At 40.2% G+C, this 27623-nt stretch overlaps 2 protein-coding genes across 3 annotated transcripts; one reads left to right on the forward strand and one right to left on the reverse strand.

Annotated features, from left to right (window-relative positions):
• Positions 1-202: 202 nt before the first annotated feature.
• nfe2l1a (nfe2 like bZIP transcription factor 1a) lies at positions 203-14605 on the forward strand. 2 transcript variants are annotated; one of them, XM_085403067.1, is made up of 8 exons: positions 203-295; positions 1980-2349; positions 2865-3047; positions 7411-7473; positions 7572-7709; positions 7830-7974; positions 8374-9006; positions 9155-14605. In XM_085403067.1, exons 2-8 carry the CDS (start codon positions 2074-2076, stop codon positions 10096-10098), a joined length of 2382 nt encoding a protein of 793 aa, XP_085259193.1. In that variant the 5' UTR covers positions 203-295; positions 1980-2073; the 3' UTR covers positions 10099-14605. The 2 variants fall into 2 exon arrangements, with proteins under 2 accessions (XP_085259193.1, XP_085259194.1); XM_085403068.1 differs by having other exon boundaries at positions 8686-9006.
• On the reverse strand, positions 14440-23823 carry cbx1a (chromobox homolog 1a (HP1 beta homolog Drosophila)). Its single transcript, XM_085403069.1, has 5 exons — positions 23578-23823; positions 21313-21547; positions 20789-20960; positions 18945-19039; positions 14440-17199 (listed from the first exon to the last, which is right to left on the reverse strand). Exons 3-5 carry the CDS (start codon positions 20897-20899, stop codon positions 17049-17051), a joined length of 357 nt encoding a protein of 118 aa, XP_085259195.1. The 5' UTR covers positions 20900-20960; positions 21313-21547; positions 23578-23823; the 3' UTR covers positions 14440-17048.
• Positions 23824-27623: the final 3800 nt, after the last annotated feature.

Raw genomic sequence — 27623 nt, forward strand, 5'->3', positions numbered from 1 at the left:
CTTTGCGTGAACGGAGAGGAAACTTCACGGCCTGTATTATTGTTGTCGCAGGCATTACTTGGTGAGCAATATTTTGTTTATTTCTTTTAAAAGAAGTCCCCAGCTTAAGTAGGGAAATGCTAACACACACGCCAGTGGGTTTTTTTTTTCCTAGGGAGGGCTTATTACACGTCACCACGAGGGTGCTACTTTAAAAAGGTCCCACCCTCCAGGGCAGTTCTAGTGAACAGAAACATAAGCTGCGGTAGTGTAGGAGAGATCAACAAACACCCTGAGCACACACTAAACCTGACTGGTAAGACAGCATCTTTTATGCCCACACTTATTATCGATATATTAATTACTTTGATGTGCTTTTGTATATTATTTTGTGTCTGTATACTTCTGTGTGAGGGTGTGTTTGGGAGTCGCCAGTGGAGTCACAGCAGTATCCCGGTAATGCTGTATAATGTACGCTACTAACGTGCTTACACTGTTAGGCTCTCGTTGTGTTATGTTTCTTTTTGTAGGGTACAAATAAAATGCATGTGTATGTATAAACGGCTTCTCCGCGATAACACAGTTATCAGGATGTTCTGGATGATCGGGGATAAAAACACTGTGCAACCTGCTGCTCAGGCTCTCCGACTAGATTCCCGTCATATTTATAACCAAGCCTAATTTCAAGAGGCAATGTTACATAATACATGTAAAATGCAATCGTATTTTACAAAGTAAGATTTAACATTTGACATATACAAGAGCCAGCCGGACCAGTAAAGACACACATTAATCCAGTAGCAGAGAAACATTTTTCTGAATTATGATTACTTGATACTTGGTAATAGCCTAATACGCTTTAATTGATTCTTATGGTTATGATCATAAGATGAGAAGACTGATCAGATAACAACAACATTCCTCAATTCTAGCTTTTCATTCTTTTTCCGCTAATTGCTTTTTACATTACACAGAATTGTTTGATAAACTGAGAAGGGGCTAAAATGTTATGATTTAATATTGTTTTACCTGTTCATTTAAAATCCACTCACTTATGACCACAAATCAAAGTTAGCTACTGCTCTTCTGTGTGTAAGAGAGAGTACTGAATTCCTTTGCGTTCACACTTTTTTCACAGTTGTGGGCGCTAACAACTTTTCCGTAGGAAACCCTGAGTTTATTAATCATACTTCCCACAATGAGAAGTTTGCAGGGCTGTATTAGTTTGCCAGGTACCAAGTACAATGCCAGATGACTGTCTCAGTCAGGAGTTCTACACCACCTTCTCTAAACAGATCACCACAGAAGTAAAAGTAAACTCAATTCTTGGATGGAGTACATGGAGAGGGGTTTTCCAGGCAAACATTGGTAGTTACATCATGTGGCTGCAGTGAGTAACACAGGCGTTGTGTGCCAGGCAGGTGGTTACCAAAGACTTTCTAGAAGTAGGTCAAAGTTACTGAGAGCAGTGATACAGGCCAGCCCTGCCCTGTGCCTGCCTTATCTCCTCATACTAACTGTCAGAGCTCAACTGCTCTAAAGCAGGCTACACTGACAGTGGAAGATTACATTTGATAGCTGGAGTTAATATCAACATCATAATGGTGGGGGGTGTAGTACTAGCATCAATTATAGGCTAATCGAAGGGTAATTCTAGTGGTTAGAGCGTAGCAGTAAGAAAGTTCTAACTTTGTTACAGCTGTTAAAATGAATCAGACTTTGTGAAGTTGTAAATGGGACAGAAACTGTCTGGGCATCACAGTTTTGCAGGGCTTTGCACTCAAATTACAACACATTTTCATATGGAAGGGACTAAAATATATTTAATATATTTATTTGCAATGATTAAATAAGAAACAACATCTAAAATTTGCCAGATTGCCTTTTTCGGATTAGGCCCTGATCAATGGAGAATTGGTGTATTTTCCTATCTTCTTTACTTTCCCATTGAGCCACGATATAGAATAGAACCTAAAAGAGCTTCTTTTTGCTTCTTGCAGGAGAACCACGCAAAAGAAGAGACACCACAGCGGTGGTGACCAACATCAAGCTTTATAGTCTGCTTTTCTAAAACTACTGTCATCTGCCAAAACAATGCTGCACCTCAAGAAATACTTTACAGAAGGCCTTATCCAGATGGCCATCCTGCTGAGTCTCTGTGGCGTGAGGGTGGACGTGGAACTGGAGCCCTACCTGCCTTCCTCTTTGCATGACATGATCCTGGGTCCAACCTCAGCCCTCACCCAAACACAGTTCCACAACCTCCGCAATCACCTGGAGGAAGGCTTGCACCCCAAAAATGTAGAACTAGATGGGTTCTCCACAGCACAAAGGCTGCTGGGCTGGGTGCGCTCTTTGGACAGACTACACGTAAAAAAAGTTTTTCGTTTTAATCGTTATCTCTTTAGTCATCAATACTTTGCATTCCAATTATAAGTTCATGCAATTTTAAGGATTAAAGGAGCAGTTTAAAAGTATGCTTAGATATGATTATAGATAGAACTGTCATGTGAGTTTGTTCAGTAACAAGTTACAGCGGGCAGCAGATTTCGCTGACTTAGCACAAAAACCTGAAACATTTACCTCTTAAAATCCACCAGGTCACCACAGGAGTAGGCTTAAGTGTATTTTTACCCACACGTTAAACAAACATAGTTTCAGAAACTACAAGATCAGATCAAATCAGAGTGTTTTACACATATCTGATCTTCTATTGTAAGATTTCTGTTTGGGCATGCTATATAAAGAATTCTACATAAAGTAGTAGCGGTGCACCTAACTCTAATCCTATACAGCTTATTGTAGGACAGCAAAATGAATGCTTTTGGTAAGACTCCTGTGATCTTGTGAGAAAAGTTCATATAATTGTGAACCTTTCTCCACAGGTTCCACATGCAGAACTAGAGACATGGCTGGTCCAGCGGGAGCCAGAACCCCTCCCCATAAGATCTCCAGACCAGGCATCCTTGCTGGAAAGAACTCCTGCTGAAATAGAGAGAGAGTTGACTGCTCTGCCTGCGGAGCCACAAGCTGAACTTGAGGATGAAGAGGAGAAAGAGGATACAGAGGTACAGCAGTTTTATATGGAGTGATTTGCAACATTCAAATATAGGTTTTTCTTCTGTTTATTTTCATCTTCATGTGCCATGCTCCTCTAAAACCATTTTGACTTATGTCTGAACTAGGTTAAGTGCAAGTGTGTGCAAAGGTTTATTACATGTTCTCTGATAAAATCATCAATAAACAGTCCCATAAGAGAACACACAGCCTTTATACAGGGATGTCTATGCTGTAATAGTTAACACTAGGCCAAAGAGAATTAAGTTACAAGGGTTGACCTTTATCCTTGAGATAACAATGTGTTATCTAGAGGATAAAATCCTGTTCACATGCAGCTTTTACAGCTGTTTGTGAAATTGTTTCTTGACAATTGGCTCTGTCTGTTTAAAGCCTTTTCTAATTGGTATATTGGCACTCATAGGGCTGGGAGTAGGGAGAAATAGATGTGAACTGAGTGGAGATGATGAGTCAATAATTTTTTCTTGTGAAGAAAGAGAGCAGACCAAGAGAACATCTGTGTATAACACCTGCCAAGCTGCTGTGTTAAACGGCCCTGAAAGTTCCATTTTTGGTTCATGAAAGTGAAAGGATACCATATGCCCGATAACCACTGTCTTACACCTCAATATGCACTGAGGCGGAGGAAGAACGGAGTGAGCGTGCTTATATGTCCAATCCATTCAATAGTTTGATTTAAAACCACAAATGTCAAACCACAGGGGACCACCAAATCATTAGGTTGCACTGAAAATAAAAATGCTGCTTCTTGTCAAATATCAACAGATTTTTACAAGTCTGTAGGTCCACCCATATTATCACTGAAGTATCAGTGTAGATATGTTGGAATGAATAGAAACCGCTGGCCATTATTTACATATATACTATATGAACGAGTGATGTCGACTAAAGAGCTGTTTTTGTTTGTTGACTGTCACCCAAACTGAGCTTGATGTCATGAGAGAGAATGAGTCAGAGATTGATGAGTCACTAGGAAACCTCACCTCACCGCACATGACCTCACTAGGAAGCTGAAGTAATAAAATCAGTACAGTTGCAACACATGAAAGAATAAAAGCAAGAGCCTGCTGTTAGCTGTAGCTTTTCTTCTTTTCTTGTAGTACACTGTTTGAGTCTTTGGGGTCACGCACACTGCTCACTACTCTTTTAATGCCCACCGACTGGTTCAACTAATGGTACTAGATACTGAATAACTGCAAGTTGTACAGTTTGAGTTTTATTTATATTTTAATCTTAATTTATTCAGATATTTTCCTAGTGAATTTCCCCCTTGAGAATTTGTTGAAGCTTGAAGTTAGGGCCTGGCCTCATTGACAGGTGTGTAGACCCAGGCAGCTGCTGATTGGACTTCTCCAGTGTCTCTGTTGTTTTGGTACCTTTTGCTAATGGCAAACAATATAACTTGTTGTGTGATATAGACTCAGTTACTGAGGACTAAATGGAGGGATCTGAGTCTGTGCTTTGCACCCCTACAATTTATGGATGAAGCTTGCTAACTAAGCTTACTAGCGTTAACGGATAATTTAGTAGTTCAAATATAGTCACATCTTAAAAAAGAAAAAACAAACAAGCGGCTCTATAGGTCTGTGTGGTGCTCCACAGTGTGACTTGTTGAATCCATGTTGATAGTTTACTTCCAGTTCATATCTACAAATCCACTGGGGAAACAAGGCAGGTGAACTAAGGATGAATATCCCACATTGAAACAGAGCCATAAATAATAGTAGTAGTGTCAAAATGTTAACTTTAATTTTAGGTAAGCGAATGTGCTGATGAACAGTTCACTCCATGTTACTGCTTGCTGCTAGTTCCATTTAATAATGGCAACAGCTCTCACATGCCTGGTCAAGCTTTGACCAGAATTAAACACTCACATAACCTGTCTTAGTATCTGAGTACTGTAACAGTAAAAGGGCAACCACATCTCTCTCAGCTTACAGTGTTAAGGGTTTCTTGAAAAATACATAGAAAGATCACCATGAGTGTATGATTAAATAATCATCACTATAGACGGGGTTACACACACTAAATTATGACTAAACAAAACACTGTGACCGATGCCAACAAACAGAATGTACAGTATAAAAATAACCCACATGCTGGCCAGCATGTCCAGTCAGGACAAACACACACACACACACACACACACACACACACACACACACACACACACACACACACACACACACACACACACACACACACACACACACAGCTATCCCCTCGTCATCAAAATGAAAACAAATATAATGTCAGCTATCAGAATCAACTAGCCAGCGTACACACAAACACAGTCACACTCATACAGAATGAAAGCCTTATTAGTGTCCTTCAGCCTTGTGACTGTCTGGCTTGTTTTGAAACCTGATCACTAACTTATTGCTTACTGACACACATCGGCATTACTCCGTTTTGCAATCCCTCCTGTTTACAGCAGCAGTTCAGACATTCACAAGCAATGAGCCGTCATGCTTGTAAACAAACGCACATTATTGCATGAGGTTTTAACTTGCACTTGTGGTAGGAAGTAAACAGGAGTAGCGAGCAGTGATGAAACTGATCATATAAATAAGTAAATAAATCAGTTACATTGCTATAGTCACAACTAAAACAATTTAGCAGTTATGATGAATGGAATGATATGGGCGCAAAATGAGACACTAAGCTGAACTCCTGTCATGCAGCAGCAATCTAGCTTTGATTTATATTCTGTATGTTGAAAGCCACATATTTGTCTCAGCTGACCAGCTGCTGGGGGTCTTGTGTTTGTCTCGAAAGTCCCCAACCAGGTCAGGAAGGTCGAAGATATTTTGAGCCAGTCTGTCTGTTTGTTGCCTGGTAAAACAGAAAATGCATCTGACAGATTTCAGTATGGAAATTACCCAGTATAACTGGCACACGTGTGAAACCTTTGGTGAGCAGTAGTTGCTGGATTTGTAATTGTAATTAAATAATGTATCTTTTATTAAATGTTACTGTTTGACTTTTGTGGTAAATTCTTACAAAATGTTTACCATCTTTGGAAATGAATATAAGTGGGCAACCAGGGAGATAGATATTCATTTAATGCAGGGGTGCGGAACTTCAGGCTTCAAGGGCCGATGTCCTGCAAGTTTGAGATGTATCCTTGATCCAGCACTGCGGATTTAAATGGCTAAATTACCTCCTCAACATGTCTTGAAGTTCTCCAGAGGACTGGTGATGAACTAATCATTTGATTCAGGTGTGTTGACCCCGGGTGACATCTAAAACCTGCAAGACTTCTGGCCCTTGAGGCCTGGAGTTCCCCACCCCTGGTTTAATGTACATTGTTTGCTAAACTGCTGGTTTGACTGTGAAAATAAATCTTGTTTTATATATATATCCCCTCAGCCTTTCCTCTCCTCTTTACCATCTGAACGATATTCCAATGTCACGGCTGTATGTCAGTGAATCAATGTCTTGTTTGCTCTTGGCATACAGATTGATGTCATCCATGTAGAGGAGGCTGCTGACAATTGCTCCATTCTGTAGTCAGTATCCATAGCCAGTCTTTATCTCACTGAGGGGGTTGAGGCCTATGCAGAGCATCTCCTTGGTAGATCTCACATGATAGTGACTTGAAGTTGGTTCGCCACATGAGTTCCTGATGAAACAACTGAAGGTCCTGATGTACAGTTCTAGGCTTTCCTGGATCCAGGTGTGGGGCATCTTGTAACCAATCCAGAAAGTGCACAATCTCTTGCTAACCATGATTAATAAACTACAGACACCACTATCCAGACCACCCCTGAAGGTCAGCTAAAATAAGCACCCATGTGGTTATTTTTTATTAGTCCTTTATTTATCCAGGTAAAATCTCATTGAGATTAAAAATCTCATTTCCAAGAGAGACCTGGCATCATGGTAACAAATGTCAAAATACATGTACTACATATGTATATAACATTAAAACAAATACAATATCCTGTACGAACATGTGAAAAATATACAATAACAGATCAAATTAAGAGCGATATTAAAAACAATCACATTGAGTAAAAGAGTTATTCTCTCGTTCTTCAAGATGGACTTAAACTCCCCCAAGGTAACCAGTTCTGATAATTTCAGTTCCTTCTGCAGATTATTCCAGGAAGCAGGGGCAGCATATTTAAAAGCCTTTTCCCCAATTCTGCTCTGATTTTTGGGACAATCAATTGTATGATATTGTGAAAATGAAGGCTGTATTGGTTGTGGTTTTTACGCATATAAACACATAAATAAGCAGGAATCAGCCCAAGAAGAGATTTATAGATAAAGATGTATCTGATTTCTTAGTCATCCAGCAAAGATTAACGATAGGTTAAACTCACTTTTTTTTTTTTTTTTTTTTAGACTTCCCTCCAGGAGTGTTTCAGGTTATTGGAGGAGACCTTCCCCTCCACAGAGGAACAATGGGTAGGTTGCCACCATAGTCTGTTCTCTTCTCATTTGTTTTTAATCCTTTCCTTACGTTTAACAGTGCTCAGAATTTCTTTTGGTTGCTTTGACCTCAGCTAAATGATGTTGTTGGTGGAATGGGGGACCTGGAGAGGCAGCCCTCAGACAGAGACTCTCTACTGTTCCCCACTGATAATCCCTCCATGGATTTTGAGCTCCATTGGCAGGATTTGCTAAATATCATGGAACCTGAGGTGACTAGGAGAAAAAAAATGAAAATATATTTACTAAATAGAGTGAGATAAAATTATGGGATAAAATTAAAAAATCAAGATACAGTAAATTTAGATACAATTCTCATTTCTGCCCTCCAGAACACAGACATGGACATGGCATCATCAGACCACAATCTAAGTTCAGGACCATCTGGAACCTTTCGAGGAAATGTGTCTGGAACAATGTCTAACTGCTGTGACAATCCTGTTACAGAAGCTGATCAGGAGACTCATTTGCAACATGGTAATTAATTTCATAATAAACCATAGCTGTTTATGTTATGTCTATGTTTCCACAGCTTTTAAAAATATCTTGGGACCTTTTTCAGTAGATGCTTAGAAAAAATAATTAGGACACTGAGCCCAACTTAACAAAATTTTGTCTGGGTTTTTAAAAATAATACAAAACACTGATCACTTTCATAGTCAAGATTACAGATAGGAATTTGTAAGTTCTAATAACTTTGGAAAACCCTTAAGAAAACTCTAGAGAAACTATATAAGATCCGGACATTTTCTAAATATATGGCATAATTTGCTTTTCTTGTTTACAGACAATTCTGTGAATGTTTGTTCCAAACCCACAACCTGTTGTAAATAATATATGTATATTTTTGCCACCATGCCCACACCATCTTTCCAGGTTTATTAGAGCCTCAATCTGAGTCTGTGCCAGTCCTGCTTCCATTAACCCCTACTGCAGAATTGGATGACCACAACTCAGCATTAAACACACGGGACACTATGAATAACATTAATGGACATCCCTTGAATAGTCCTCCAGACCAAACAGATCTGCTTGCAGAAGAACCTATAGAAGACTTCAGCATGGAACTAATGGAAGAAGATAACATTATCAGTTTTTTATCACAAGTTGATGTGGGTAGGATGGAACCAGAACATCGTCCTGGCATTGATGTTAACTTTCAATCTTCCAATTCCACCCTACCTTTAGATGGAAATGTTATGACCCAAGACCTTGTGGGGTCTCCTTCCAGTCACCTACTGGGGTATGAAGACAATGAAGATGATCTTCCTGTTCCACTTAGTGATCTTTTAGAGGATGCTGCCATTTTGGATGAAATTAGATTGTTGGACCAGGCTCTGGAGGAAGGATTCAGTCCTGAGATGGCAGCCAGATTGGAAGATGAAAGCTGCTTCAACCATGAACTAGCAGAACAGGAAATTGGCAGTGATGATGACCACTTAGGCTCTAAGATTGCAGTCATAGAAACTCATGGTCGACCATCAACACATCATCATGGCAATTCCACAGGTAGGCAATACCATAACTATTTTATTTACAAAATCTGTAACACTTACAGTTCAGTACAGTTCTTTGAAGAGCATGATAAATAAAAAAAAGTGCAGATAATGAAACTGTGAAACTTACTTTGATCTTACTTTTATCTTAATCTTCCTAGATTGTGAGGGTGAGCTAGATTCAGACTCCGGTCTATCCTTGGACTTCAGCCACAGCCTTGCTTCTCCATGTACTTCTGAGGCCTCCTCTTGTTCCTCTTCGTCAACGTCCTCTTCATTTTATGTCTCAGCTACGGGAAGTTCCTTCTCCAAAGATGATGATGAAGATTCTGAGGAAGACTTAGCTGGTTCAGATGTGGAAGCAGTAATGATGATAAAGCAGGAAGAGCTTGAAGAGGAAGACATGGGGGCAGTAGGAGGAGAGAATCATGAAAATAAGCTTGTTCCTGTCGACTATTCTGATCATAGTCTGTTTCATGGGTTTTCCTGGCTGGAGCATATTGGCCATGATCACACGTATAACATGCCCTCGTCCTCCGCCTGTTCTATCCCCCTCGGCAAGATGCCTACCAAACACGCTAAATCGACTCGACAACACGATAGTGTCAAACCTTACCCACAGTCCTTTTCTAGATCCATCTCAGAGAACAAAATTTGGAGTCAGGATGAGTGCCGTGCACGAACCCTGAAGATCCCTTTCTCCAATGAGCTAATTGTTAATCTGCCAGTGGAGGAGTTTAATAGCCTACTGTCCAATTACCAGCTCAGTGAGGAGCAACTTACCCTTATCAAGGACATACGACGTCGTGGTAAGAACAAGATAGCTGCCCAGAACTGCAGGAAGAGGAAACAAGATGTGCTGTTGGGCCTGGAGGACGATGTGTCCTCTTTAAGGCGGCACCGTTCACGTCTACTAAGAGAAAAACGGGAAACCCTAAGGAATCTGCAGGAAATTAGACGCCATATGGAAAGGCTATACAAGGAAGTATTTTCCAGGTTGACAAGGGAGGAAGGGAGTCCCATGGATGCTACAGAGTACATGCTTCATTTTAAACCTAATGGAAGAAACAGTAAAAAACAGAGTCAAAGGGACAAGAAGAAGTGAAGAGATATCAAAAATGTAAAGAGGTTCTTTAAAAGGAAGTGTGACCACAAAAATGAAGGTGGTAGGTTGGTGAGGAAGGAACCCAGGGTCATTTTTAAACAAATAGTCCTGAGTGTCCAAAACCTCAAAGAACCAAGCATGTTTCCCTAAGGGTCCTTACTTGTTGGCATGATTGATGGATTGGGAAAATGGAAGTTGAGCAGTAAATGGAAAAAGACTTGATTCTGGCTTGTGTTAAGCTTCAGGGCAATTTGAGTTTTTATTTAAGTGGGTAGCGAACCCGGGACCAGCATTCTAGAATGCTAGTTTAATGCCTAAGAATTTCTTATGCTTAAAAATATTGTGTTCAACAGCCAGTGTATAGAAAACGGATAGAAGGCCTGATCCTTGCTATCAGCTAATAGACCCCAAAAGTCGTTGACACTACACTGACTATGAGCCAGCGTACACGAGTTGTTTATAGTGATACAGGAAACCTGCACAGGGAAGACTTGGATTTGTGGGGCTCAAACCTGGGTATATTCAGTTCCTAGACTGCACTGTACCCACACAGTACCCTCAGGACAACATAGTTAATTTCCCAAAACTTGAAGACATAGGGTAGAATATTCAGATGTATATTTTCAGATCTAGGCACATTGGAAGCTTTGTGGTATTGCATATACCTTTTTTTTTTGGCTAAATAAGCTATATCAGTAGGTTGTAGCATTTCATAGGACATATCCAACAAAAAAAAGATTAAATATTAGCAACATCATGTGTCATGATTTAGAATTATATGTGAGAACAAATTCTGGTAGCAGCACTGTATATTGTTGATGTTTCAGGACTGTTGGTTCAGAATGTGTGTCAATTCGGATGGACTGCTATGTAAACAACCAGGAAAATGAACAGAGATTTGCTCAGTTGTTAACGCAACCAGATGGACATGCTGGCTGATACTATTGTCTAAAACACTGGGAAATACAACTATCATGGCAGGCGTTCAGTGCTTCACACAATGTAAAGAATCATTGTCTGTGATCCCTGTAAGTCAAAGAAATGCAGTAAGACAACTACATAATCAGAATCCTGTTTTTGAAATTGATTTTAAAAAAAGGGTGAAATTTCCAACCTGCATACAAGCCTTGTTTGTATTCTATTAATTCCCAATGTGCTTGCTGGTATTCAAGGACATGGGAACTTAACTTTTTGTAATATAAAAAACATGAAAAAATAAAAATAAAAGTTTTACTTTGCGCCTAGCAGTGTTGTGTTTCTGGCCATTGATGCTGAAATATTGAATTTGGAATATATAACCTGTATACGTTTCATTCTGTATTTTTTCCCCTGCTGTTACAGTTATATATGTCAGGCAACTATTAAGGAAAAAAAATTGCTGAGAGGATGCAATCTTGCATTACAGCTAGTGCGCCCCAAAATCAAACACTTAAAATGGAAGGATAATGCAATAATGGTGAGGATGGCTGACATTATGCTAGCAATATTAATAAACACCATTTCATTGAAAGCTCTTAGTGGAAACTATCTTTTAAATTCTGCAGAACAATGCAATGTCATGTTATCACTACTGAATTTTATCCAAGCAGACTAAAGAATCCGTGCACTCTCAGAGGTGGCATCATCTGCTGTTATAACTTGTCCTTCTACATTTTTCTAGTTTTGAGTTTAAGGTTCTCTGAGTGAGAGACTATCTCTCCACTCCGTGCATATGGAATATGTAATAGAGTGGAGAGATAGTCTTGATATGATAGAGAAAATGCTCCACACAGAAAGGCTCCAGATCACCACACCGTTCAAACCAAAGTTTCTTGCTGATAAACAGTTGTTTATCAATTTATTTATGAGCACATTTGAACAACAACACAAGTTGACTAAAGTGCTGTACAAACTAAAAAAAAAACAAAAAACAAAAAACTATAAATGAATATAGAAAAATAGAAAACAAGACTCAAAAGCCAAACAGCTCAGTCACAATTAAAAGCTAGGGAGTAAACATGTTTTAAAAATGTTGAGTGTTAGAGCAGTCATAATTTGAAAAGGCAGACAGCTGGCTACTGCTAAATTTACACAAATTGCGCCAAATGAATATATAGGAAGTGGACTGATTTATTGGTTATGCTGAAAATATAGCCTTTGCCAGATGTATCCTTTTTGGTTCTAGTACCGGTATATTAATAGTATATTCACAATGATATGTAACAATAAGGATAGAGTTTGTAAGAAATGTGTATTGACCCTAAACAATTAGTAGCACAAAGGTATAGAACAGGTTTTATTCCAAATTCAAACTTAGAAACACAGTGTAAAATCTAAATACTACATGATATCCTGATGTTTTCCATCAGTAAGCAGTGGCAATCCTTAGTGAAACTTGTGGATCTAACATTGCTGGACTCAGACACTGTGAATGGGCAAATGTAAACTGTTTATCAGAGAAACAGTGTGACTTTTAGAACACTTGAACTTCAAGCTAATCGGTGTACATGTACTGTTACTGTTTTCTGATTTAAATAAAAAAAAAATATCTTTAAGCATAGTGGAATTAATGGTGACGAAGGGCTTTCAATTTCACTTTGGTGGCCTCAGAATCTCATCTCTGCTTTTCGCAGATGATGTGGTTCTGCTGGCTTCATCGGGTGATGGCCTCCAGCTCTCACTGGAACGGTTCGCAGCGGGAATGAGGATCAGCACCTCCAAATCTGAGGCCATGGTTCTCAGCCGGAAAAGGGTGGAGTGCCCACTCCGGGTCGGGGATGAGTTCCTGCCCCAAGTGGGGAGTATCTCGGGGTCTTGTTTGCAAGTGATGGGAGAAGGGAGCTGGAGAGCGACAGACGGATTGGTGCTGGAGTTGCAGTGATGCCGACGCTGCACGGGTCCGTTGTGGTGAAGAGAGAGCTGAGTGTAAAAGCGAAGCTCTCAATTTACTGGTCGATCTACATCCCTACCCTTACCTATGGCCAAGAGCTGTGGGTAGTGACCGAAAGAACGAGATCGCGGATACAAGCAGCGGAAATGAGCTTCCTCCGAAGGGTGGCTGGCCTCTCCCTTAGAGATAGGGTGAGAAGTTCAGCCATCCGGGAGGGGCTCAGAGTAGAGTCGCTGCTCCTCCACATCGAAAGGAGCCAGCTGAGGTGGTTCAGGCATTTCACAAGGATGCCTCCTGGGTGAGGTGTTCCGGGCACGTCCCACCGGGAGGAGGCCCTGGGGCAGACCCAGGACACGCTGGAGAGATTATATCTCTCGACTGGCCTGGGAACGCCTGGATAAGCTAGAGGAGGTAGCTGGGGAGGATGTGGTCTGGGCTTCTCTGCTTAGGCTGCTGCCCCCACGACCGGCCCCGGATGAAGCGGAAGAAGATGGATGGATGGAATTAATTTTTAAAGAATCTTTTTTCCCAAAAGTGAAATATTGTTCCTTTCGTCACAATGCATTAAGTACATGTCTGGAATAATTTTAATCTGTCTGCTCTTTGTTCCATGCATGTGACCTCTAAGACATTATAAACAGATGATAAAATTCTGATGATCTAATGTCATTCATCTCAATTATTTCAACAACAAGCGTGAAAAAGAAGCTTTACAAGACAGTTGTGAAACTTGCTATAAGGTATCGTTTGGTGCCGGTCAAAATAAAAAGACAGGAAGCAGAGCTGGAGAGTGGATGCTAGGGTTTTCATTGTTAGATACCCGGATGGACAGGATTAGAATTGAGTATGTCAGAGGGTTGAGTGGCTTGGACACATGTAGAAAAGGAATAGTGAATATATTCAACAAATTATGTTGAATATGAAGCTGCCAGACAGAGGAAAACCACACAGAAGATTTAATATGTGTTGAAGGACATGCAGATGCTACATCGACATAGGATGCTACGGCTAGGGTGAGATGGAGGTAGAAGATCTATTGTGGCAACCCCTGAGTATTCGGCCATTAGAAGTAGTTCAACAAATGTGGTTGGTTAAACTCTGTATTTAGGCGTTGAAGGCTAGGTGCAGATAAGCTGTTGCTTTGGCCTACACCCTGCCTGAAAGGCTTTTTTTTTTTTTTTTTTTAAACCTTTTTGTTTTGTTATGGCAGACAGACACATCCCTATCTTAGATTATACAGAATCTAGAATCTTAATCTGCACTTAACAACTCAGGATATTTATTTCAGCATCTCCACTACTTTTCTTATTCTGCATCTGCTAATACTGAGAAAAGTGGCTACTAGAAAAGAACACATTTTAAGTGTCTTGGTTGGTAACTGTATGGAGATTCTGCTTTTGCAGTTTTTCTGGTCAGAGTAATACATCTTTGTGTGCACCTTTAAAAAGTAATTGAGAGTCCAAAGCCCAAAATAATTAGAAAACAAAAACCTTTTATTTTTTTCAAAACAGCTAAAAGTAGATCAGCCATGATGCCAACATAGCAAAGGAAAATGAACATGCAACAAGACAACACAAGCTAATCCACTAAAAACAAACAAAAACACAACAACAAAAGTTTGACACAAGATGAGAAAACCTAAGTAGCAGACCTGGGTGCAAATAGTTCAGTTCCTTCCAGTCAGTGGTGAAGTAGTCAGGATGCAGGACGTGTCAGGACTTCACAGTAAAAACTTAAACCAGACTAGTTTAGCCTCTTGTGTTTGATTTAAAAGGCAAGAAACTGTTGCAACCTTTACCCAGTCTGTGTATGCATGAAGTACTCTTGTACGGCTTCCATATGTGACAGTCAGGGCTAAGGCTAATAAAAGGAGCGAAAAACAAAACAGGCACAGCAAAACGCCACCTGAAGTATGAACCGTTTTGAACCAGCTTACCCAGATATGCCAGCTACTGTTCTAACTTTAATACAGTATACATACATGTACACAACCGGGCTACATTCAACACAGAACACTTGACAAGTATTTTTAAACTGATTCTGCTCAGCATGCTAAAGTTTTAAAGATACATCCTAATTTATTCACCAAAATAAGTGTCAAGCAAAGAATGTGAAAGAATACTGTATGTTAAGTGTTGCCCGGGCAGTGCAAGCTCAAATAATACAGCCTACAAAACACAGGTAAATGTGTGTGAAGATATAAAAACAAATTAGTGGAAATAAAGATCATCTGACAAACTTTCAGCCATCTGCCACAGCAGTGAAACCCACTTGTTTGTTATCAAGTCAGAAGACACCGCCACCTACCAGCCAAAGTGGCAGCAAACTTAACAAGCTGCCTTTATAGTTCAGCAGTTCATATGGCCGTTTTCCTGTTCTTTCCAAGACTACAGAAGCAGCTGACCTTCAGTGGACTTAGTTCACTTAAATGTTTTGCCCAATCAGAACAGCTTCTTAGGAGAGCTCAAGATGTGAGTTTTTTCAACTTAGGCCCCTTCCAGACATGCACTTTTTTCCTGAAAAAAAAAAAAAAAATCCTATCTATTACCAGACTGAGACTAACAGGGCACAGGTCTGAAGATCACATGAATAGATGGGACCAAAATGTCCCCCCATGTCTCAGTCTCTTTCGCCTTTTACAAATTCAGAAGAAAGATCCGACTCACCAAGTGTGCGCAGCAGAGGTTACATGTTCCAACCCTGGCAGCACTTCAAGTCTATGCACATTGTCAAAAAACATGAAGTCTTAGCATACAAGACACAAGGCTCTTGGAAACTGTATGTATCAGTGACCCATGTTTTAGTAACAATGTAACAACTTTGACAGAATGTATCTGAAAGGGGCTTTAGTATCACTAAAATAGTTTTGAGTACAGACAGAGTGGAGAGAGTAACTTTCAGGAAACACTGCATACAATGTTCACAAGCAGCTCGTTTAAAATAATAACCACACCAGACAGTACTAGGTAACCAAACAACCAAGTATAACATGGTAATACTGGCTGCAGTTTGGGACTCAAAACCAGCGACTAACAGCAGGTAACATACTCCACTCTTCACATTTAACACAACCTTTACCACTTGAAATGTCTGTAAACTAGCGGCTAACAAGAGCCTGTTTATCCCAACACATAGCTTATAACATGAAGCTACTGTCATAGTAGTTGAGTGTCAAAATGTCCAACTATACTGCATTTTTTTTGGTGAAAATACATTGACTGGTATTAAATCCACATCTCAGAATAGTGGAAATTCCCTGGTCCACTTGTACTGTGACATCCGTAGCTGCCACGCTGGCTGGTAGGATGATTAAGGCCCCTCATGTAGTCTAACCTATCACTATGAACAGTCAATGATGCATGAGATTAAAATGACCACATCAACAATAATGAGAAAATGGGTGGCACAAAGAACAGACACTGAAAGGACATTGTTTGTCCATTCTTTCACTCCTCACTTCATCCCCATTCAAAAGAATTTCCCACCTTTGTATCCTGACAAAGCAGGAAGTAAACTTTGTCCTGTCTGTCACAATTTGTGATCTTCTTTTACAACCTCCCCCCCTCTTCTTTTTCCCCTCCTCCCCCCTCTTCAAACAGATATCTGAAATAAGGAACAGTGACTGGAGGAGAAAAACTTACAAATCACAGCCAAATTTTGAGCTTGCTTCAAGGCAAAGAGGTAAGCTGACAGCTGGCTGCCACTTTTCACTAAGTGTAGGAGAAAATTTCATAATTTCCACTGTTTTCAGTTGAATATTGGTAAACATAGTGGGGGGGTTAAGGGAGGAAGTTAAGTATCAGCATACTTGTTTAAAAAAAAAAAAAAAAAAAAAAGATGGTAAAAATAAATAATTAAAAATTTTTCAGCCAAGATACAGGTGGGACCATCTTTTGAGAATTCCTTGCAGGGCAGGAAAACAATTCTTATTCCCCCTCTGTCAGCCACATTGGCAGATATTTTTCATTGCTTTTGCTGCCAAAGTTGCTGGTAGAGCTGACCAACCTGGATGACACCTCACCAGGGCACAGTTGATTTCCTGCCCTGCACCTCCCTTTTTTCTTTGCACCCCCCAAAAAATCTAGTCTTTTTTGTCTTCCTCTTTCTTCTCCTCTTCTTCTGTGGGGTAGGAGTGCCATGTGAGGCGTTCCTCATAGAAAGAGATGACCACTTGTGGACATTTGACGTTTGCTTCCTTAGCTGGGACAAGGTCAGCCTCATCTGAGTTTTTCCTGTTGAGTTTTATTGAAGAGAGAAATCTCATTAATGTCAAGAACCAAACTTCTTATTTTGAAGCCATAGCCAATGGACTCACTGGCCTTTTTAATAGGCCCACCTGTTCAGCTATATTCTGACAGCTGGTGCGTACATGCATGCTGTGCTGAAAATACATTGTATATTATTCTGTAGATGTGGTTACACTACAGACACTTCTTAAATATTGACAAAAATGCCAGATCTTTTCTTGTAAATGTCCATATCCATGCAAAACAAAATGATTTTATTTGGCTGTAAAATCTCAGGAACAACCCAGTCACACCAGACACAGATAACCTAGATGGGATATTGTCACTTAAAATCCTTCTCTTAATCTAAAATCATTCAACAGCCCTGAATGATCAGGACCCAATATATCTTAGACCTCACAACACTTCCCTCTCAGTCTGCAGGCTTATTTGTACTTCCTGGAATTTCCAAACAAATACCGTAAATGTCGGGCTATAAGCCGCTACTTTTTGCACAAGCTTTGAACCCTGCGGCTTTTAGTCAGGTGCGGCTTTTCTATGGATTGTCCATGATTTTTGTCATATCGTAAGACGATTTGTTTTGTGTGTTCCGCTGTTGTACGGCACTACGTTGCCTGGCGGAAGGATCGGGGTTCAAGAGTGGTATGTTAGTCACATGTCCGTCCGCCAGGCAACGTAGTGCCGTACGAAGTAGCGCGAAAAACAAACTTCAAAGTAGCGCTACGCATTCAGCGGGAGGCGTGGATGATGAGCGGCGATAAACTTGCAAGTTATGCCCAAAAAGCAAGTTATGCCCAACTCCACCGGTGGATTCTGACAGCGTGGAAAAGTGTGAAAACATCCACGATCACCAACGGATTTTGAAGGGCTGGACTGCTGCATGATGGAGAGGAGGACACCGCCACGGCCCTTCTGAGGGTGTTCGACTCTGACACTGACAATGAGGATTTCTTTGGTTTTGAAAGTGACAACGAAGGAGAGAAGAAGAGTGGATGACGAAGCCATCCTGAGCCTGTTTGTATCCGACACTGGAGAAGAGGACTTTGGTGGTTTTAGTGCGCAGGAAGAAGAGAAAGATGGTGGTGAATGACTGACTTTTCTTCTTGTTAAAGCTGTGTCACTGCACCTGAGCCTAAAAGGTAGTCCGAATCTATTTTTCTGGTGTGCTGTAGGCTACTGTTATGTACTACATGTGCAAATATGTACCCATAACTTGTTTTTCAAAATATTAATAAAAGTGATGTCTCCAAACAGCCATCTCTTTCCTGACAATTCCCTTTGTGCATATTCTCTTACATATGATAAGTCAACATTGAAACACCTGCGGCTTTTGGTCAGGTGCGGCTAATGTATGTACAAAACAGGATTTTCCCCTGATTTTAGCTTGTGCGGCTAATATTTAGGTGCGCTTTGTAGTCCGGGAAATACGGTAATCACTTTTCTAATCATTAACAAAAATGTAAAATGAATAACCTTGAGTAACAAAAAACCCATAAAAGAGCTTTACCAAAAGCTCTTTGAGTTAAATTGATTAAAACTCACAGTTTCCCTAATAAAGTGCTCAGTTACACAGTACAATAAACTCTGGAATCCAGAGTGAGAGGAAAAAATAACTTGCATCTATGAATTTATAAGACCTTTCGCTGAATTTGGATAACTTCTAACTTCCAAATGACAGAGCGGAGAAATAACGGATTCATTATGATACGTTTGTGACAATGAAAACTTACCACTTCATAAGGAACATCAGCTCTCCACTCGAGTCTGTCGCTCCAATAATCCTCTCAGGCTGCAGTCCTCTGCCAAAACCTCTGGCCTTCTCACCCTAGACACAGGAAGGCATTTGACAAAAGGTAAGGAAAACAAGCAGGCAGGGGACATCACTCCATAGACATTAAAGCAACCGTTTCTCAGGATTACCAATGATGTTTGGGGCATGTTTACTTATCCAAAAGTCTCAGAAAACAAAAAATTCCCAATAAACATTGATTATATCTCATTATAAACTCCATTACTAACCATTTCAATCAATATTTGGTGTAATGGTGTATACCCCTCACAGATCACGGTTCAATTAGGATAATTCACTCGTTTTTCATAAAAAACATTTTAAAACTTAATGTATGTTGGAAAGATCAACATATATCAATAGTTTTACATGAAATTGATTATTTTAAAGTTATTTTACAATTTCTATTTTTCTCTTTTTTATGCAGTGATGCAGAAAAAGTAACATGTGACATGTCTTCTGGGTTAAATTGACCCGCTGACTTAAAATCAAAACTAATGACTCAAAAGGATTTGTAGTGAAAGTAAACTTTATTTAAGCACTGTTTTAGATCCAGAAAGGATCAAAATACGAGATTAGCAATATGAAGACAGTGTGTGTGTCTGAGTCGCCACAGTACACTAGTGACAGACCATCAATGTTGTGACAGCAACACTATGCAATGTTTAGAACTAGAAATACACAAAAATTAATAGGTGGAACTGAAACAGGTGCATGTGTCTACACAGCACATGAGGGACATGTCATCACTGAATGTTTTGTGCAAATGAATTTTGCACTTTTTACAGAGGTCATGCTTGTCTTGACATCATCAGATGGCTTGCAGAACTGGCATCTCTGCTTCTTCCCACCAGCAGCAATCTAGAAAGAAGAGGATGATGATTACTATGTTTTTTGCTGATCTCAAGACACACACAACATACTCTCACAGAGACACACACTTACCTCAAGCACTGGTGTAATGGGTGAAGCCCTCTCCCTCACTGTAGCTGCAGCAGGTGGGGTCCTTGGCATGTGCTGCCTCCATTGTATATGCGGTACCACAAGTGCCTTCCCCAGCTCCTCAAGAAAGATGCGCCTCTTGTACAGCTTTGACATGTACCACTCAGGAAAGATCTCCGTCCAAAGGACAAATGCGTCATAGGCGGACAATCAATCATGTTGTAAAAGATGACCAGTGGCCAGCGTGCAGTCATTCGCTTGGTCCTGTAGGACACTGTGACTTTGTCCAAGTTGTCCACCCCCCCTTAGGTGGCACTGTAGTCTTTCTCTTTAGAAGCTCCTGACCCAAGTTGTAGCTTGTGAAAAAACTGTCACATGTTATGCTGTGCTCCCTGAGACCTTGTGCCCCGATTCTTCTCTGGGACTCCTCCACCCAGCTTTTCAGCATGCATGTTCAATGCATAGCTAGTGTTTGCATCACATGCTGCCCAGATTTTTATGCCATATTTGGCTGGTTTGGTAGGCATATATTGCCTGAATGGGCAGCGAGCTCGAAATGCCACTAGTCTTTCATCCACTGTGACATTAGGGCCTAATGGGCCTTCGGGGTGCACATACGTAAATGAACCATTTTTATTTTATTTGTTGATTACCCTCATTAAGCCAAGTACAAGAAGTTCCATACTCAAAAAACCCTTTTAACTATTTTTTTAAAGATTTTAAAAATGGGTCAGTTTGACCCAGACATAACAGGAGGGTTAAAGCAACTGTGGGGAGATTTACAACACAAACAACTTTTGCGGGGGGAGCTTGACTGCTCAGATTCTTTACTGAGGTTCTCACCTCCTCCTTCTTTCTTTTGCTTCCTCGCTCTTCTCCATCTCCCGAGGTTTCACTGGCTGCTTTCCGTTTGCTCTCCTTCTTTTTCTCTTCCTTCTCTTTGTGTTTCTGCATGTACTCAGCAATAAGGTCGGGGCAGTCCAAGTTTTCTTCTGGCTCCCATGTATTGTCCTCACTAGATAACATGAGTGCAGATGGAAAGATGTGATTTGCAGATATTCTAGCTCAAATTAAATCAATCTTTAATCTAAAATTCCTAATTGTATTCCCTAGTTCTTTTACATTTTTCAGTCCATTGCCTTGTTCAATGAGCACGTCACCATGACAAATATAAAAGCTACAAAAAAAAGCTGAAATTTGGTTAAGCTAAAAAAACAAAACCTCAGACATTTAATTTTAAAAAGTTAAAGTTTTGTAAAGTTCACTTTTCAATTGAACACAGTTAAACACAACTAGTCACTACATTTGATAAAGATGTGTCAGAATAAAGAATCTAACTAAAATATGAAAGATACATTTGCACTCACTCTGAGAAGCCCTTCCATTTGAGCAGAAACTCCACTTTGCCCTTCACCACTCGGCGGTCCAAAACCTTTTCCACCACATACTCCTCTTCTTCCTCCTCCTCAGCTACTCCTGCTACAGGGGCTGCTGTTGCTCCTGCAGCTGGTGGTGGAGCTGCTGCAGGCTGCTCCTCCTCCTCTGCCTTCTTGGGCTTCTTTCCTGCTTGGGTCGCCAGCTTGACGTCTGATAAGATAACCTCTGAAGGTCCCAGGAGGAAAAGTGCACAGGTTATAATGAACTGGTTAGAAAGTTAAAAGTATCATTGCAATTAAAAGACATCAAAATATTACTTTGTGGTCTGCATTATCTCCTTGATCAAAAACTATGAAATGTTGACAGCGCATATCTGATCAGCAGCAATTGGTCAGCCTGTAGATGACAAAAGTGGGTCTATGTGTTTAGCAGAGACTGAACATCTAGAATTTGCGTGAGAGGGCCGTCTCCAGGTAAAACAAATGTTCATGCAGATGATTCTCAGTTAAAATGCATGATGCTTCTACACTACCAAATTATTTTTCCCCACAACTCGTTCTACAGGTCAATAGATTACACTTATATGTTGCATACTGTCTTGATGCATGCTCAATCATCCAGGCAAGGAAATCCCAAGAAGTTGATTCTGCAGGTTTCTCCAACCTTAAACAAGTTGCACATTAACAATCATAAAAATTAAACATATGACCCATTGCTGGTCAGTGGTGCTAGTTTCATTCATTATTCAAATGTACTGTTTAAAAGGTTGGGGTTACCTGCATCTAAATGTCTTATCTAAAATACATTTAGATCATTCTCATTTAAACCTTACTGACGGTAAAGGAAAAAAAAAAAAAAAGTCAAGGTCTCTTTCAGCCAGTTTGCGTCACAGGTGAACTCAAATGGTGAAAACAGTCTTTGTTAAGAATGTGATCCCCTCTCTTTTCTTCTCATCCCAGCCCCCTCAAGAAACAAATTCCTCCAAGCACCCAGGTCATTAAAACATGACCAGCTACAGGACTTTTCGGAACTGGTCCATTTCCAAACTGCAGACAATCACTCAGTCTGTTTTTTTTCTACATTGACAGCATTCTTAGACAGTACCATAAGCTGGAACACTACTAACTGCATCTGCAGGTTTCCATCCAGCTTTTCAAATGTTACTTAGCCCTGTTTGTGCATTGACATGTTTCTGTTTAAAGTATAGCTTCCCTAACCCTAGTTCATGATCATTTAAGGATTGTTCTGCTCTTAATGCATGCATTGGAGCAAAAACAAACAAACAAAAACTCCCAAAACAAAATAAAACTAAAAACTGGGTTCTCAGAACTTTGCCAGTATTCTTGCTTCCACAATGTGCACACAGAAAGTGGGGGATCGTAAGAATTATGCAAATTATGAAAACGGTATAAAGTTTGGAGAGTGTTAGTTGGCCAATTTTGTGGAATCAACATAGGCAAATAGGAAAATACTAAATAGGATAATACAGTAAATACTAGCCAGGAAGAGAGGACGGTGCTGATGGCTTAATGGCTTGACCAAATCACTGTTTAATGGCATGCAGGGGTTCCAGCTGAAGCAACAAATGGTTGTTCGCCTATACTGCAGGCTAAACTTTCCCTGCGATTTCGAGCATCAAAGATGAATGCACCGAGGCGGTAAAACGCCGATGACCACACTGCCTACATACGTGTCAACTAATACGTTTTTCCTATTCACTCTTTAAAAGACTAATGATATGAGATGAGCCTCAGTCGGCAGCAAATTTCTAGCGCGAAATCCTAAATGATACGCCGTTTAAATTTCTCGAGTCTGGTGGTTTGGTAGCGAAGAAAAGCGCCCGCCTCCATGTTGCCTGTATCACCATGAATGCAGTTTGCAGCATGCCACCACCTGCAAACGCAAACTGCGACAACCTGTACACACAAATTCAATGATGAATTTGTAATCACACATACAACAATACCAGTGTTTCCAATCTATTTTCAAGTGCCAAAGACAACGAGTGTGGCTCGCAGTTTGTCCCTTATGCATGCACATGACGTGAGCTCCTTGCGCAGCACTAGCTTAATAATGGACGAATGCTAATATAATTTCCAGACTAGTTGGGTTTACTTGAACTGGACTCGCCAGAAATGTAAAGTTCACAACATGAGCACGGAGACTAGCCAGACGATCTGCCTCCTGCAAGCGAAGGGCAGGAGGCAGATCGCGGGCACGTTTTGCCTCAAAATGCTAACGAACACGAGCCTTACCTTTGAAAAGAAAGCTTCGCGGCGGTTGTATGGCTTAATGGCAGGCCCGAGGGAGATTTAGCCGTATCCAACAGACGAGTAAAGAAACTGGATGCACGGCAGTGGCAACACAAGAATATGAGCTGGCTTTGCAGCGTGCTCGAGAACGATATTTGCAACGTGCTTTCTTACTGAGTCACACAATAGCCTCTGCCTCGATGCTAACAATCCGCACGACCACCTTCTGCCCGCCAACAGCACCACCGGATGTTACGTCAGTAGGTAACGTTACAAGCAAGGCATGGGAGTTGAAATAAGAGCTTGGCCTTCTTTTAAACCGTTTGTTCAGAACAGTACCACAGTGGATTAAGTAACATTTTGATGCAGCCTAAACTATCGATAACCAACCCAAGCAACCCAAAGGAGATAAAAATGAATGTAATGTGGTGACGCTAAAACCTGCATTTCCTCTCATATCCGCTTCAGACAGGCTTCGAAAATGAGCCAATGCCCTTGGACTTTGCAGAGCATACAAAAATGTTTTTGCTTCTATGGATAGCTTCCCCGTTTATAACACGTGTCGTTGGATGTTGACTAACTTTCCTTTGCAGAGTAATCGGTGACACAGTAAAGTTATTTATTACAGAGATGTGAAGAATCTATCTATCTATCTATCTATCTATCTATCTATCTATCTATCTATCTATCTATCTATCTATCTATCTATCTATCTATCTATCTATCTATCTATCTATCTATCTATCTATCTATCTATCTATCTATCTATCTTCTTCACATCTCTGTATATATATTAGTGATGGTAAATTTTTACTGACTTTGAATGAGTCACTCACCAAAGTGAATCGTTTTTTTGAGTCATTTGAGTCACTGAGTCAGTTGACCAGAGAGTGCAAAAAATTTACATTTTCCCTCAAACTTAATTTATTTCTCTTTTCATGTAAATCCTACTGCTAAGATGAGTGATTGAAAAAGAAAAAACAACTATTTTTATAGAGCATAAAAGAGCAAAAAAATATTTCTAAAGGGAACATTTATTTTATTTATCTTTATTTAATTTTATTAGTATTTTCCTTAAATGTGTCAAATATATATTTTCTCATCTAAATGTCCACTGAGCTGTGTGCCAGGGGGGCGGTAATGCTCCTTAACATTGGTTGCCAACCAAGAAGAAGAAGAAGCTGTGAGGGGGGGGGGGAGTGAGTGAGTGATTTGCTTATGCTACGATCAGTGTTGGGAAGGTTACTTTTGAAATGTATTCCACTACAGATTACAGAATACATGCCCCAAAATGTATTTTGTAAATTATTCTGTTACGTTACTCAATGAGAGTAACATATTCTGAATACTTTTCATTACTTAATATGTTATCATGCTTTTTACAAGTACATGGATGTACTATTGCTGTGTGATTTATTACTATTATTGAAGGTTACTCGCCATACAAATATCAACAAGATTTTTAAATCTTAATATAAAATGAGTAACAATAGGATGGACATTAGGTAAAGATTGAACTTTTTGCAGTCATCTCATATAGAAAACTATTGCGCGCGTATATAAAACAGGTCCGCGGCTCCAAAACGTAGTAAAGGGACCTCTGGCTAATACGTCGGGTTCGTGTTGGGCTCGTAGCCAAAAAATAGCTTTACTTTGTTGTCTTGGTCAACTTTGCTAACGAGAGACAGAGAGAGGCATTGAAAGGCTGCTCCAACTGAACTTATTGTTTCGGAGGAAAACACGAACACAGTGTACAGTCGAGTCTCAATAGCTTACTTACAAATGGGCTCGTCAGGCACTCTTTTTGGCTGCACTGGTTATTATTATATCTACATGATTCCATCTCCCGTTTCTGGTTGGTGACAACTCGTACTGTTTGGCTCTCCTTTTTCTCCCTCCCTCACTCTCACAGACACATAAACGGGTATGGCAGTCCATTCTCCCCACAAACTACACTGCCCATGAGGCTACATTCCTTAGGGCCAACACTCTGCCTATTGCCTTCCCATTAAAATAATTTTTTTAATAATAATTAAAAAAAATATTTCTTCACATCATTTATGCAGGCCACAAGTAGGGGTGACTTGGGCCGCAAGATTGAGACCCAGGCATTAGAGCCTGTTATTGCATGTTTTGTTTGGGTTTCCACTGGCGTGGAATTACCAAAAATAAAGAGGGCATAGCCTAACATATGAAGCAGGAAAAGACCGCCATGTAATCCTTTTTTAATTCGACAAGTAAATGTATTCTGAATATCACCTTTTTAAACGATAACTGTAACAGAATACAGTTACTCATATTTTGTATTTTAAATACGTAACGCCGGTACATGTATTCCGTTACTCCCCAACACTGGCTACGATTCAGCACAGGAAGGGAGCGGGTGAGTAACTCAAATGTGCTGTTAGCATGTTTGCAGAGCGATGCTACTGTGAACCGAGGAGCTATTATATTGATGTGAGCTTTCTACTCAGGGTTTTTCTTCCAGTTCAGAGCAGCTAGATATATTTCTACTAATGAAATTAGTTTGCTAACAGCAACAGGGATGAGTCAGTGAGTCAGTTGGGCTTGTGAATCATGATTCACGAGTCAGTAAAGTGATTTTCAAATTGAATGATTCGTTCATGATTCGCACATCACTAATTTATATATATGTGTGTGTGTGTGTGTGTGTGTGTTTTTTCTTTCTCAATAATCGAGTAGTTGAATTGATTTGATAATTTCATCATTGCTTTTGGGCCTTTTGACACCTGCGAGTCTACTAGAATTTATCCTTAGAGTTGAGCAGGTTTGTGAGCAGGTTTGTGAGAGATGCAGCTATGGTAAAAAAAAAAAAAAAAATCCTGCAGAACTGCCTAGAGGAAAACACTCAGCATACTCACTCCTATAAATCAAGCTACAGTGGAGTTCTCTTAAGAAAAAAAAACCCTTAGGATTCATGGATCATTCCCATACTACAAATGCTGGACAATGCATTTCAGCGAAATGCCTCACCTGTATTCACACAAACTGCAACACAGCTCAATGACAAACTCATAGAAGAGTCACAGATACACTGTGCAGTCTGGAACCATTCAGCTTGACGGGACTTGAAACACTGCTGGACCCATAGCTGGACTGGCCATCGGCCCACCGGGCATTTGTTGATTTTTCATTTTTATGGGCTGATGGTCTTTTTCTTTCGTTTTTTTCCGTAACGGTATAAACACTGAAAGGTGGTGGATTGGCCAGATGAAGGGAGATGTGTAAAAATAACTCAGTTGTTTGGTAGTGGCTATGGCGGAGCTTCCACAGATTCAGTAACATTAGCAAGTGGTGGAAGCCTGCAGATGCAACACACTGGCAGGTGGATGACGGAATGGCAGGAGGAGCAGAGACCCGAGGCGGTGAACTGAACTTCAGGTAAGAAGTTATGACCTGCAGTCTATCTGGGTCAGATATAAACCAAGTTTAGGTGTAGTTTATTTTCGTTATGCTGACTTTTTACAGTCAGTTACAATAACTCGTACTGCGTACTAGCTAGCATGACGGAGTTTATATACTGCTGGGCGGGTGCTATGATATTATTGATGTTGAACTTGTTTTTATCTTATTTTATTTATAAGGTTAGTTATTAGAGTTGCCAACCGTCCCGTAAAAAACGGAATCGTCTCGTATTCAGAGAAAATATTGTGCATTTCGTATTGAGGTGAAAAGGAACACAGTTTGTCCCAGACTTCAGCTACAATGAAAAAGACACAAAGCTGGAGTTATTCTGTGTCTTTGTTGCACAGCTGCCTCTTCTCCTCTCATTCTCACCCCCCCCCCCCCCCTCTCCTGTTTCTTCTTCAATCATGAAACTGATCAATGATCAGCTGATCAGTGTTTCTCTCTCTTGTTTGTTTATCGCCCAGAAACCAGTGGATGTCGCGCTAAACAGCAGCAGCATGTTTAAGCTTGATCAGCTGTTGTTAGAATTTATTTAATATTAATTTCTAGTATCAGCTGATGTTTGCTGGAGCCACAGCTGTAAAAGCTGCTGGTCATGATATCGGTTTGGTTATCTGGTG

Source organism: Rhamphochromis longiceps, linkage group LG4 (genome assembly GCF_057381845.1).
Source record: "Rhamphochromis longiceps isolate RC_006_pf linkage group LG4, R_longiceps_female_GT1.1, whole genome shotgun sequence".
NCBI classification, from domain to species: domain Eukaryota; kingdom Metazoa; phylum Chordata; class Actinopteri; order Cichliformes; family Cichlidae; genus Rhamphochromis; species Rhamphochromis longiceps.

Excerpts from the sequence above, each read along its gene's own strand:
- cbx1a (XM_085403069.1), bottom strand. The coding sequence starts at position 20,899 with ATGCAGAAACACAAAGAGAAGGAAGAGAAAAAGAAGGAGAGCAAACGG. Across the intron at positions 19,040-20,788 it reads GCAAAAGAAAGAAGGAGGAG|GGTGAGAAGGCCAGAGGTTT; the intron begins GTGAGAACCTCA and ends TCCTGTGTCTAG. Across the intron at positions 17,200-18,944 it reads CTGATGTTCCTTATGAAGTG|GAAAAACTCAGATGAGGCTG; the intron begins GTAAGTTTTCAT and ends AAAACTCAACAG.
- nfe2l1a (XM_085403067.1), top strand. The coding sequence starts at position 2,074 with ATGCTGCACCTCAAGAAATACTTTACAGAAGGCCTTATCCAGATGGCC. Across the intron at positions 7,474-7,571 it reads CCTCCACAGAGGAACAATGG|CTAAATGATGTTGTTGGTGG; the intron begins GTAGGTTGCCAC and ends CTTTGACCTCAG. Across the intron at positions 9,007-9,154 it reads TCATCATGGCAATTCCACAG|ATTGTGAGGGTGAGCTAGAT; the intron begins GTAGGCAATACC and ends TAATCTTCCTAG.